This window comes from Narcine bancroftii, chromosome 4 (genome assembly GCF_036971445.1).
Source record: "Narcine bancroftii isolate sNarBan1 chromosome 4, sNarBan1.hap1, whole genome shotgun sequence".
NCBI classification, from domain to species: Eukaryota; Metazoa; Chordata; class Chondrichthyes; order Torpediniformes; family Narcinidae; genus Narcine; species Narcine bancroftii.
The window spans coordinates 169,622,431-169,636,810 of record NC_091472.1 but is presented as its reverse complement, the minus strand read 5'-3'; the positions used below and the strand labels follow the sequence as shown (position 1 = coordinate 169,636,810).

The 14,380-nt window shown below is 41.8% G+C and overlaps 1 protein-coding gene across 5 annotated transcripts in view; it reads left to right on the top strand.

Annotated features, from left to right (window-relative positions):
• Positions 1-14,380, top strand: part of susd2 (sushi domain containing 2) — a 135,443-nt gene that overhangs the window by 86,121 nt on the left and 34,942 nt on the right. For all 5 annotated transcript variants that reach the window (XM_069932926.1, XM_069932927.1, XM_069932924.1 and 2 more), the window contains one exon: positions 6,681-6,836. In XM_069932926.1, the coding sequence (XP_069789027.1) occupies positions 6,681-6,836 (156 nt within the window). The remainder of the gene's footprint in view (positions 1-6,680; positions 6,837-14,380) is intronic.

Below are 14,380 nucleotides of genomic sequence, written 5' to 3'. Positions count from 1 at the left end.
GGCATTCCTTCTGTTGCCTTGGACTCACTGGCCACTTATCCCTAGTCCATTCCAGTCATTCTAACACAACCTCAGACGCTGCTCTCCATCTCCCAGTATCCAGCATACCAGCATCATCGACAGCCGGTGAACTCCCACACCCCTCCTCCCCTTCCTATTCTGTCAAGGTTGTAGTTGTTTGTGAACGTTTGGGAATTCCTTTTGCCCTTTCAGACTTTCCATCACATATCGGTAAGCATCAAGAAGCTGGAGGTCAGCAGGTCAGTCAGCAGGTGTGGAGAGTGAATTTTTCAGGTTGGAACCCTTTTACAGTCCCATAACCGACAAAAGAAAACTGCCACTAAAAGACAGACGTGCATAAACAATAAGGACATTGCAGCTAACTTAACAAAGTTATGAGATCTATTTTATTTATTTTTCTCCCAGCAGCTGTTTTCTGCCTGTTAGAATTCTGATGGCTGGGTTGCCAGGTTTGTTGAGTTGGGAACTCTACAGAAGATGGCACTGCCTTGTTGAGGTCCTTGGCAAGTTGATCCAAGCAGTACTTGGATTCCAAGCACAGGTCAACATGCTCCCAGCTAGCTGGGTCAATGCTGGGTCTGCAATCCATAGTGCTTGCTGGGGAGTGCACTTAAATTCAGGACAAAAGCCCTGGCATGAAATGGATTGATGCTGCCTGTTATTTTGTGTGATAACATATTCATCTTTGTAAATGGAGTTTTGATGCTGTGATGAGAACAGGGATGTTGTTGTGGGTTTGGGAAAGATATTGTGACTCTGGACACTGTTATAAAACTTCACGATATGCTTTCATTTATGTCACCTGCCAGCTAATATACCTCAAGCCATCTTTGCTTGCAGCATTGAACTGTTCATTATCTGAGGAGTATTTCTTTCTTGGTATTGCCCTGTTACTGTGCAGTAATGTACAAGTAGCAGTGCAGTAATGCAGAACTTCTGGTACAATGTTGGGCTGGGATTCAAACCTGACCGGAGGAGTTGTGAACTTCTTAAATCCTGACATCTAGACCAGTTCAGGTTAAGATGGTTGCTGGGGAATTCCATTCAACATATTTGAGGACCTGATCACAGTGGGAATGATGAACCTTCACCAGATAATGAAAGAAACATTGGACTTCATGTTGACTCTTGTCTGTGGCAAAAACAGCTGGTATTGGCACGTGTCCCCTGATCTTCACTTTCACTGGGTTAATACCATTCACCTAAATCAAGGGCTGCCCCCTGCTGGAATGTGTGAGGTGGCCGGAGCCCTATAAAGTTTACGGCTAGCACCCAAGTCACAACTTTCTCTCACTACAACCTTCAGGAAGGAGGTTCAGAAATCTGAAGTCCTGACATCCAGGTTCAAGAACAGTTACTTTCCAAGTTGTCAGGCTCTTGAACGCTTCCTTACTGAATTACTCATAAAATACCCAGACTCACCAAAAAGGACGGTCTTCACTATTGCAACATCTCTCTTTTTAAAATCTTTTTAAAAATATTTTATTTTGGGTTTTCAAAATCTTGTAGAGATTCAGACTTTCTTTCAACACTTATATATAACATACAGAGTCTATTTTTCCCCTCCCTACTCCCTGCTCTTCTCCCCCCCCCTCATGCCCCAATACAACTGAGAATAAAGTTATATAAATTATACAAATACCAGTGAGGTTAACGACCCTCGCGAAAAAAAAAGAGATAAAAAGAACTGAAAAACCCCAGATACTTAAATAAAGAGGAGTAAGGGCCAAGAAAAACAAAAGCACCTCTTCCAGTTCTTTGATCCCAATCATTTCCCTGGGATGGATTGTTTCATTTCCTTTATTCCGAAGGGGTGAAATTATATCTATGTACCAATATATTTCAGATAATGAATGCGTCATATTTCCTCCTTAAATTGTACATGATTTTCTCCAGGGGAATGCAACTTTTCCATATTCCATTGTGTAATATTTAGTTGGGAGTCGGACTTCCACGTGATCGCTATACATTTCCTGGCTACCAATAAGGCAACCGTAAACAAACTGAATTTGGTACTTGTACAGTTTAAAACATACGTCCATAATGTTTCCCAGAAGGTACAATTCCGGATTCTGTGGAAAATCTACCTTTGTAATTTTTTTCAGAATATCCCCCAAGTCCTCCAAGAAAGATCTCACCTTTGTACACAGCCAGGTTGAATGGATAAAGGTTCCAATCTCCACACCACACCTAAAGCACATTTCTGAGATTTCTGGTTTTGATTTATGTAATTTTTGTGGTGTGAGGTACGGCTGGTGCAGGAAGTTGTATCACACCAACCTGTACCTGGCATTAATAACTGCTGTCATGCTGTCCTGACCCAGATCTGACCAGAACTGCTCAGGGATTGTTGTGCCCAAGTCCAATTCTCACCTTTCCCTCGACCTGTGTGAGCCCAACTTCAGGCCCTCACTTTGGAATATGAAGTACATTATAGAGATAATCTTACGCGTATTCACCCTTCAAATTAGAATCTCATGTCACTACACCCGGGCAGGGTCACGGATAGTTCCAATTTGTCCCTTAGAAAAGATCTTAGTGGCAGATAGCAGAAGAATGTTTTATTAGACCAATCATATTTATTCCTCAACTGCTCGAATGACATGAGCTGTACTGCTTGTGACAATCCTCAATACACCTGGGATCAGGTGTCCAGGATCATATTGTCCAGAGTCATGGGTATTAAGTTGTTCTGGGTCAAGGGCATTTTGGGAGATATCTCCACCTTAAATCCAATACATTGATTTATTCTTTACCATATCTGATGTACATGCTTTAGTATGGGGTTATCCATTTTCTTTTAAATTAATTAATGACCCATTTATATATAAACTCTATAGCTTTCTTTTCACCTTCCCCATGTTGTCCAATTTGTGCCCATGAGGTGGGGGGGGGGGCTCCCTCAAAGAGTGAAGCAATAAACCTCGCCTGGGCCACCCAATAATATTTTTTGAAATCTTGCAATTTTAAACCCCCCCTCTCCCGTTGGTAATCCCAAGTCAACCTTTTCAAGGAGATTTTGGCCACTTTACTATTCCACAGGAACTTTCTGACACATCTGTTGAACATCTTAAAGAAGTGTTGGAATAATGGAATGGGCAAGGACTAAAATAGATACTGTAGATATTAATTTTGATACAGTTAACTCTGCCCACCAAAGTTATGGGCAGGGTTTTCCATCTAACTAAATCCTCAATCTTCCAGAGAAAAGGGAGATAATTGAGTTTATATAAATTACTCAAATCCTTATCTCCTTTTACCCCCAAATATTTAATGCCCTTGTGCGGCCATTTAAACTGGTTCTATTGTTGGTACTGTCTGTAATCCCCCTTTGTCAAGGGCATGATTTCAAATTTATCCAAATTTATCTTATACCCAGAGACCTTGCCATAATCTTCCGGTGTGGTCCTCAGCCTGGTCAACGATCCCTCCGGGTCAGTCAAATATACAAGCACATCATTCACAAATAAATTGATTTTGTGCTCCTCCTGGCCCACCTTGTACCCCTTTATTTCTGGATCCTCTCGAATGACTTCTCCCAGTGGTTCAATAGCTAATATAAACAACGCTGTGGACATCTGCCCATTTGTTATAATTTTAGCTTGGGGTTTATGGTAGAGCGTTTTTACCCAATTAATAAATGATTGTCTCAGTTCAAATTTCTCCAGTACTTTGAACAGAAAGTCCCACTGCAGTCTGTCAAAGGCCTTCTCCATGTCCAAAGCCATAGCCATGCCTGGGTCCACCCCCGACTGTGCCAGATGCACTATATTGAGTAATCTGCATATGTTTTCTGCTGATTTTCTGTTTTTTTTTGTACAATTCCAGCTTGGATTAATTTATCTCCTTTGGTTTATGTAAAATCTTGCCTCCTCCTATTTGAATCACATTAATTGTTCTTGAGACCTCATCCACCCTCACCTGCCAAGACAAGACTTTTCGGGCCTTTCCCCCCAGCTCGTAATACTGTTGTCTAGATCTTAAAATCATCTTTCCTATCTTACACATTTGCATTGTAGAGTGTTTGAGCTTTTTATTCATCAAATTTCTGTATTTTTTCTCAGAACTTAATCTTTGATATCCTTTTCCAATCAGATTATTTCCTGTTCCAAGTTGGGGTTTTTTCTTTCATGTACCTCTTGGTATATCCAATTATCTGGTCCCTTAAATAAGCCTTTAATATGTCCCATAATAGGAAATGATTGTTAATAGAGGGACAGTTTGCCTCACAGAACCAATCTCTCTGAGCTCTAATGATATAAAATTCTGGCTTTTCCAATAGCAACAAGTTAAGGTGCCATCTATATGCTGTGGCCTGTTCATCTGGCATTATGATGGATAGAGTCAAGAGTGAATGGTCAGACAGTAACAGAGCCATGTACTCTGTCTCCACTATCCTACCCTCCAATTGGGCTGATGCCAAAAATAAATCTATTTTGGTGTAGGAATCGTGTTGACCTGAGTAAAAGGAGTAATCTCTCTCTATCTTGGATTCTGCCTTCTCCAGGCATCTATCAAATTTATCTCTTTCATAAAGGCTAGGGTAGATTTAGCTGCCCTGGTCTTTGTTACTTTCCTTGCTGTATTGTCCATGACTGGATCAAGACAAAAGTTAAAATCCCCTCCATCAAATATTTTTCACACCCCTCTGTTACCTTCAGAAATATATCTCATATGCATTGCTCATCATCAAAATTCTCTCCCTCCCACTCCCCCACTCTTTCTCTCCCCCTCTCTCCCACTCCCCCACTCTTTCCCTCCTTCTCTCTCTCCTGTCTCCCACCTCTTTTGATAAAGTTTCCTTGAAGATAAACTGGGACATTTTCCCTTGGTTTAAGGTGCACATGAGGTGTGTAGTGGAGGTGTTTAAAACTAAACAGAATGTGTCATGCTCCATGCTGACAATTACCAGCTGTGGATGTGGCAGGGCTTTTATGTTGGGTCTGGGTCTCCCGGTCTTCATTGTGGTTTCAGCATCATGAAAGCTCCAGCAGCAAAGAGTAGTGTGGAAGGTGGCCCAGCAACTCAGCACTGGAGCTGCTGCCTCACAGTGACCCAGGATCAATCCTGCCCTCTGGTGCTCCCCATGATTATGTGGAGCTCCCAGATACATACATGCATGTTGATTGTCCGCAGTAAATGCCAGTGTGTGGATGATAGGAACAACAGAGGGATTTGATGTACACGTGAGAGAGAATAAGTTGCAGAAGGAGTGGGATTGATAAGGATATTCCAATGGATGGATGGATGGATAGAATGGCATCCCTTTTTGTGGACATTCAGAGGCATTTCAAAACAATTAAAATTAAATTAAATCATTAAAATAATTAAAAAATGTCAATTCTTTTTAAAAATGTCACTGTTTATGACTAATATATTTATAGCCAATTGCAAACACTAAATCAAACCAAAAGCAATGAATAATAGGGAATCCCTTCCCATTTACTTTATTATCCATGGTCCTTCAATCATGCAGGACCGTGGGTTCTGTATCCAGTCCCAATTTAACGTGGGATCTGAAAGGCTGGCCTTCAATTATAAATGTACTGCATGGTCAGCCAAAGGACCTTCTTCTGTGACTCCAGGAGATTCTCTGTCAAATTTAACCTGATGCTGGATTCAAGCATTGATTTCTCGAGGGTAATACGTGGGAACCTCAGCTGGATGGGCCAGTGTTCCACAGCAGAGTGAGCCGATGAGTACAGCGATTCGCAGTTGCCTGTGGGTTTCTCTCTGGTAGAGGCTGCCTTTCCACTTACCAGCAGAGGCAGGCTGCTGTTGAGGTGGTCTCATTCACAGCGGTGTCGATTAGAGGCACAGATAGCCAGCCGAGGCTGTCCATCGCGCTGGACGCCTGATGGAGCACCAGCTGACAATCATGTATAGGTGAAAAACAAAAGTCTGCAGACTCTGTGATTGAAGTAAAAACACACCAAATTACTGGAGGAACTCAGCTGGTCTTTCAGCGTCCATAGGAGACAAAGATATATTGCTGATATTTTGGGGCTGAGCCTTTCTTCAAGGAATAAGCAGGTCCCTGCTTATTATGTAGTGGTCCCTATGATTACAAATATGAAATGCTAACGTCATTGTTCAAGGTGCCACAAGGAGCTGGGTTTCCTGTTTAGGTGGGGGATGGCACACAGAGGGTTAAAGAACACCCCTTGGTGAGCACAAGAAAATATGAGCAGGAGAAGGCCACTCTCTCTCAAGCCTGTCCATGATTTAATGCAACCTATGACTGATCAGCCCCAGGTCACAGCTCCTCTTCTGGAATCCATCAATTCCTCGAACTTCCAGCTATTAATTCATTGATGGGGATAACACAGCCTCTAGTCTCCAAAACACTGTAATATCGCTGGTGGTATTGTCGACAGAAAACAATAGGAAGCTTCCTATTTTCCCTATTCTGACCCCTCCATATCAGAGCAATGGTGTTTCTGTTATACTAGTCTAACCAAGAAATATATAGGAATGGCAGATGTATTTTCTTCGTACTTCAGGGATCAAATTAAATTAAATTTACTGACACCCAGTTGAACGTGGTTGGCCCATTGAAGATTGAGATCATAAGCTGTAACTCATCAACTTTTGAGGCCCTCCTTTCGAACTCTACAAATAAATAGATTTATCGTCTGATTCCTTGAACTCTTTTCCAGGCTCGGCATTTGGTGACCCACATCTCTTCACATTTGACGGTGCGAATTTCACCTTTAATGGGATGGGGGAGTACACCCTGGTTAAAGGTGAAGGAAACTCCTCAACTGGAATATTGCAAGTCCAAGGAAGGACAGAACAAGTCAAGGATTCAGAAGGTAAGAATCCTCCACTGCAGTGCTTATAACAATCAGCTGCCTTTTTAAACTTTGTGTCCTGTCCAAGACATATTATCTCATTTCCATTTCTCAATACGTTGGTAAAGTGGACTCCCAGCCAATCATGTGATACAATATTAATGCAAAGATAAAGGATAGATGTTTTTTTTGTTAAAGTTGGGCAGAGTGATGGAAAGTGATCAATCTCTCTCAGATAATTGTGTTGGTAGGAGAAAAACATGGAAGTCTGCAAACACTGTGATTGAAGTAAAAAAACCCAATTTCCCAGCTTTGTGTTTTTACTTAATTGTGTCAGTAGTTTCTTTTGAATTAGTTGTCCATATTGTCTAGCTGAGACCCAGATTCAATATCCAGTCATCTTAATAATAATCTGGTTGACACTGTGGTCCTAGAACCATAAAACATTACAGCACAGAAACAAACCCTTCTAATCTGTGATTAAATATTTTACTGCCAAATCCCACTGACCTGCCCCCAGTCCATAGCCTTCTATACCCCTCTCATCCATGTACCTGTCCAAATGCTTCTTAAATGTTAAAATGGAGCCAGCATTCAATTCACCACTTCAGCTGGCAGCTCATTCCACACTCCCACCACTCTCTGCATGAAGATGTTCCCCTTAAACTTTTCCCCTTTCACCCTTAATTCATGTCCTCTGGTTTGTATCACACCTCCCCTCAGCAGAAAAAAAAATCTACCTACATTTACTCTGTCTATCCCCCTCATAATTTTAAATACTTCTATCAAATCTCCCCTTATTCTCTAAGCTCCGAAATATAAGGTCCTAACCTGTTTAACCTTTCCCTGTAACTCAGTTCCTGAAGTCCTGGCAATATCCTAGTAAACTTTCTCTGCACTCTTTCAAACTTATTGATATCTTTCCTGTAGTTAAAGTATGTGATGAAATTTGCAGACCATACTCCAATTTGGCCTCAGCAAAATCTTATAAAAATATTACCACAACATCCCAACTCCTATACGCAATACTTTTGATTTATGAAGGCCAATATGCCAAAAGCTCTCTTTACAATCCTGTCCACCTGTGATGCCACTTTCAGGGAATTAAATATCTGTATTCCCAGATCTACTGCACTCCTCAGTGCCCTACCATTTTGTGTATGTCCTTTCTTGGTTTGTCCTTCCAAAATGCAACACCTCACACTTGTCTGTATTAAATTCTGTCTGCCATTTTTCAGCCTATTTTTCCACCTGTCCAGATTTCTCTGCAAGCTTTGAAAGCCTTCCTCTCTGTCCATAAAACTTTCATTCTTAATGTCATCTTTAAACTTGCTGATCCAATTTACCACATTATCATTCGGATCATTGATATAGATGACAAACAACAATGGTCCCAGCACCAATCCCTGAGGCATGCTACTAGTCACAGGCCTCCAGTCTGAGAAGGAATGATCCACTACTACTCTCTGGCTTCTCCCGTATAGCCAATATTGAATCCAGTTTACTACCTCACCATGAAGTTCAGGCTTCTGAACCTTCCTGATTAACCTCCCATGTAGGACCTTGTCAGAGGCCTTACTAAAATCAATGTAGAAAACATCCACAGCCTTACCTTCGTCAACTTTCCTGGTAACCTTCTCGAAAAACCATAAGATTGGTTAAACATGATCTACCTTGCACAAAGCCAAGTTGCCTATCTCTAATCAATCTCTGGCTATCCAAATACTGGTATATCCAATCAATTAGAATACCTTCCAATAATTTACCTATGACTGACATCTTGCTCTCCTGCTTATAATTTCCAAGGTTACTTTTTCTTCTTCTTTTCTTTGGCTTGGCTTCGCGGACGAATATTTATGGAGGGGTAAATGTCCACGTCAGCTGCAGGCTCGTTTGTGGCTGACAAGTCCGATGTGGGACAGGCAGACACGGTTGCAGCGGTTGCAGGGGAAAATTTGTTGGTTGGGGTTGGGTGTTGGGTTTTTCCTCCTTTGTCTTTTGTCAGTGAGGTGGGCTCTGCGGTCTTCTTCAAAGGAGGTTGCTGCCCGCTGAACTGTGAGGCGCCAAGATGCCCTCTGGCGGTGGTCAATGTGGCAGGCACCAAGAGATTTCTTTAGGCAGTCCTTGTACCTCTTCTTTGGTGCACCTCTGACACGATGGCCAGTGGAGAGCTCGCCATATAACACGATCTTGGGAAGGCGATGGTCCTCCATTCAGGAGACGTAACCTACCCAGCGCAGTTGGATCTTCAACAGCATGGATTCGATGCTGTCGGCCTCTGCCATCTCGAGTACTTCGATGTTAGGGATGAAGTCGCTCCAATGAATGTTGAGGATGGAGCGGAGACAACGCTGGTGGAAGCGTTCTAGTTAGAGCCTTTAAAATGAACATGAGCTACCCACCATCCACTGGCACCACACTCATGGCTAAGGACATTTTAAATATTTCTCCCAGAGCCTATGCAATTTCTACACTAGTCGCCCTCAAAATCCAAGGGAATATCTTGTCAGGCCCTGGGGAATTTATCCACCCTTGTTCTCTTTAAGACAGGAAGCACTTCCTCCTCTTTAATCTGTATGGGTTCCATGACCTCGCTGCTTGTTTTCCAAACTTCCATTTACTCTGTGCTAGTTTTCTGAATAAATACTGATGCAAAAAACCCATTTAAAATTTCATCTTGCAGGTAATGTGGTTGCTTTTCTGTTTTACATTCAGTCTGGATCTTGGGTGCTGTCTGGATGGAGTTTGCATATTCTTCATTGAATTTCCCTCCTCAGCTGCTTACGTTTCCTCCCACACCCCAAAGATTGTCTTGTTGTTAGGATAGTTGATGATTGCAAAATACTTAAAAAGTGTAGGGAAGTGGGTATGATGAGATAATGGGGTGCGCTAATAGGCCCCTATGGTTGTGTAGATCTGGGAGAGATGGGATTGATGGCATGACTATGGGAGTCAGCAAAGACTTGATGGATCAAATGGCCTTCTTATTTGTCATGAGGAAATATGAAGAAAACAATGTTATTTGTAACACATCAAGAAATTCCATTGAATGACCACACAAAAGACTTATTTCTAACTCCCGTATTGGGTATTTAAAAGGATGGGCTGTTTCAAGAAAAAAAAAGAGGAATAACTGACTGAATCAATCCGGTCTCTGTAAGTGGAAAAGCAGGCGGAAACAATGAAATTGAAATGATTTTTATGTAACTTGTTCTTATCTGGAATATTGAATCCGAAAGGAAGTTAAAAGCAATTGCAATAGCAAATTAAAAATGGAATTGGATAAATATTTGAAGTCAGAAAAGTTCTAGTGAACCTTAACAATTGTTCCCTTGAGATTTTCTTCATCCCAAGAAGAGATTTGTTGGCAAGGATTCTTCTCCAGTTGACAGCACTAAGCACGTTAACGAGGTTATCCTAGTGCATCACAGTCTGCCTCCGATCTCTATGCTTTATCCTATCACTCTGGTCACGACACAGAGTGATAGCGAGCATATTAATTGTTGTTGTTTGAAAGGAATTGCGTTCCTTGAGTTGTTTTGAGATTATAAACACCAGGAATGATTAAACAGTCCGGGTTTCTTTCTTAAGGAAAGATGCACCTGAATGAAGACCTGATGTACATTTTTTTTTAAACTGTAAGGATGGCCTAAATAATTCAATCACCCGGCATCAGATTTTAGCTATGAATACAGAGCAAGCATTCAATAGGTCATTGAGCATCTGCGACATTTAGCTTTCAGCAACAACAGATGCTGCCAAATCTGTTGTTTTCTTTTTAATTCCAGCATTTTTTTTTTGCTTCAGATTTCCAGTATCTGCAGTAAATTTATAGATATTTGGTGCTGAAGGGTGCAGGTAGGTAAAATTTCAATTATGAATTTCACTGTTAAAGCCTTTCACACTACATGGAACATTGAATTATGGGGCTCAGCAGATTCATAGTATGCCTTGGTAATGTTAAACCCTGCGCAATGTTCACATGATATTGGCCCCACTCCACCGGGCAACATTTGTATATCCAACCCACTGAGTAATTGCGTATTGCATGGATGGGCAAACTAACGGTGAGGTGCGCAAATTTTAAATGTTCATATTTTTCACCTATTTCTTTTCTGTGATTTTTTTTTGCCAGTTGCTTGAGGCTGCCAGTTGCTTGAATTCTGGATAACAGGGGTTTTACTGTAGAAGGATAAGGGTGTGAGGTAGCGAAGGTTTAGTTTGTTGATTAGGTTTAAATTGGTCGCCGCAACATTGTGGGCTGAAGGGCCTGTACTTTGCTGCAAAGTTCTATGCTCTAGTCCAGAAGATGCAACATGCCCTTTAACTCAGTTGTTAACATCCCTACATTGCCTCAATATCAGTTTCATTAATATTTCTGTGAACTGCCTTGGGTGTTCTACCACGTTGAAGATTATGTGAATGTTTGTTGATGTTATCGCAAATTTCACTATCGAGCAATGAACCCATTTAGAAACTTATTTACTTTAAGATTTAGGCTATGTAATCACTGCTTTTTATTGAATCATCCTTTTGAATAAATAGTCTTGCATTGATACTTCATTAAATATTTAATTGTGAGTGTTTAAGAATTTAATATGCTAAGCAGTAATTTCAAGCTCAAATGAAATCCAAGAGAGCTCAAATTGGGTGAGAAAATTACTTTCAAATTCCACTGACTGGCAACATGATGGGAAGGTGGTTGCAGCTTTGGGGTATAGGAGGGGTTGAGGGCATGAGAAGAAGGGTGGAGAATGGGATTGCTGATGGAATTATTGAGGACCATCATGGATTCAGTGGGCCAAAAGGCCTCTTCTGTGTCACAAGGAAAATACAAAAATGTGTGAAAGTGTAGAATGGAGAAAGGAAATGCAAAACCAGAGCGGTGAGTGCCATTTGAAATGCCTTGCTTCATGCAATAATACCAAAAGCAGATTAAATTTGATTGCTACATCTGGATATTCCTGGTATTGTTAATTTAATGTATGCAGAGCCATGTTTATTTCATAAAAATATAATAAAATTTTGCTTAATGCAAAGTTCCTTCCCTTCCTTCCCTTCCTAAGAGGCTGAATACACCTGAGATTGTCTAATCTCAGAAGCCAAGCAGACTTAGGCCTGGTCAATATTTGGAGGGGAGACCACCTAGGAACACGAGGTGCTGTAGGTTTCTGTGAGGGGTGCTGGACAACGTGGCGACTCTCTGTCTGCCTTACGATAGATAAAAGTTAAAGAATTTCATATATGTTACATTCTAAATATAGTATTACATGACAGTAATGGAACCTTTGCCTTTACATTTTTTTTGTCTTTACCTTTTACCTTTGTTATCTTAGGGAAAGAGAAGCTAATATTTAACAAAATAAGCATCTCTTTTCTGTATAGGTCTTGGAGTGTTCACATAATAGAGTTTGGCCTCCTGCAGAATGCCACCTTGTGTTCATTACTTTAGGAAAAGCAATATTCTCTCATGATTTGACTAAAATTTGATTTTGTTTTTACTGTAACTAGATCTGAGTTTTAGAATGATTCAAGGTTCTTTTTATTGTCTTTTAAATAAACAAATGTAATATTACACGGAATTGCACTTCGTCTGCTGTAAGGCAGTAAAGATTCGCCCTCAGCAGAAAAGGCTCAGTACCCTTTACAGTCAGAGAAAGAGAAGCAAAAGAGAGTCCCTTCAGATTCATTGAGTGTCCACGGATTTGCCTTCAGTGTTCACGCAACCTCTGCAGCCACACGGTCTATAGTCCAAACTGTCAGCAACCTGAGCTCCAGATCCAAACCTCCGACACAATCAGCACTCTCGGCATCCTCTTGCGTCCTATCTGGTACCCCTTCAACCAGCCTTGAGTAAGTCTCTAGCATCCTGGAACGAGTCCTTTGACTGCAAGTTGCCAGCAGCCCGCAGTCTGCCTGGGTTCTTCGCTTCAAGTCACCAACAGCTCAGCCCCAGAGCCTCTTACTGGTTCAGCAGGGTCACCACCTTTGCTTCTCCTTCTCAGACGGGGTTGATCTCCCTTACTGGGTGCCTTGTACCAGTCATCTACTTGCTCGGAGTCCAGAACTATTGCAATCAGTAAAATTAGTAATGATGCCCCAAATCAATTAAGTAAAAATCCAATTGTTTGGAAATTCAAATGGTTTGGGATCTGGATCATCAGTGTCTTGATTTCTAGAAACCCTTTAACACACAGAAAACCTTCACAGGGGTCTTAGTTCCCACAAAACCTCTAATTCACAGAGGTCTTCGTTCCCACAAAGCCTCCAATTCACAGGGTCTTGTTTCTGCACTCTCCTTAACACGTTGGAGCCTCAATTCCCATGGTCCCTTTAAAACACTGGGATCCAGTTGCCACAACCCCTTTTATACACAGAGGTCCCTGTTCCTGCACTTCCTTTAACACACAAGCAACCTGGATTGCACAAATCCTTTAACACACGGGAGCTCTGGTTTCCAAGCTCAGCGGTCTTGGTTCCTGTGCGTCTTTTAACAAACAGGTGTCTTGGATCCCCTGCTCCCTTGAATTCACTGGGCTATGTTTCTCACATTTCCTGAATAAATGGGCAACTGTGTGCAAATGCACCATTGTAAGAGGGGGCAATTGTTGTCTTATTATAATGCCCAGATATTGCAGTATAGTAGTGGGCATCATAATAATATAATTGGGCAATTAGAGGAATATTCTAGTGGAAAATTATACCATAATAATGATGGGAATTTATAATATTATCCTGGGATATGACATCATTACACATGGGTAATTGTAGCATGCTAACAATGAGCAGTTATAACAGGAATCAGATATTTTTGTGGCCTCCGTCGGTCATGGTCGATTGGGTACAGCGTGAAATGCTATCAATAACTTGAAAGACTGGAGTTACAGAATGACAAGCTTTTATTCACAATAAACTTGGAGTGTAGCCTATGCTGTGACCCAGGCTTCTGGGGGAGGGGTTATGGCATTGAAGCCTTTCTACTGGGTCAAGTGGGTGGAGCCACAGGTACAGTCACAGCAAGGGAGTGGGGCCAGATAAATGAGTAGATGACAGTTCACCACACTACGCCTCTGGAAGTCACTGATTTATGGAGTGGCCTCTCCAGGGCACAAACCAAGGCAGAGTTGATATGGAGATCCATCTGTTGCCCATGCAGTGAGCCCTCCATGTTGCCCCCCCATGTTAATAATAGGTCCAAAGGAATGACGAAAGTCGATACAGTTTGGTGCCAGGAGCATTGCAGCGGTTGCCCTGCCAGTGCTGAGTACAGTAGTCAACTGCCTTCGGGACTCCAACTCCAAATTTTTCCTTGGGGTTTACTCCCAAAGCCTTTCCCTTGAGCAATAATGCCATAAGGCAGCAGAGGTTTGAACTCAGAGTTTTCCCTCTCCTAGATGAGTTACCATCCGTGGTTAACGAGCCCCATCTGCCCGGAGCAACTGGTTTCAAGGTGCCAGTGGTCCGCCTTTGCCCCTTCACAGGAATAAGAAATATGTCACATGTGAAGGCCAGGCGTTGGACTTGGTTGTCAGAGGCTTTTTGAGACACCCGCCATGAAGAGCATT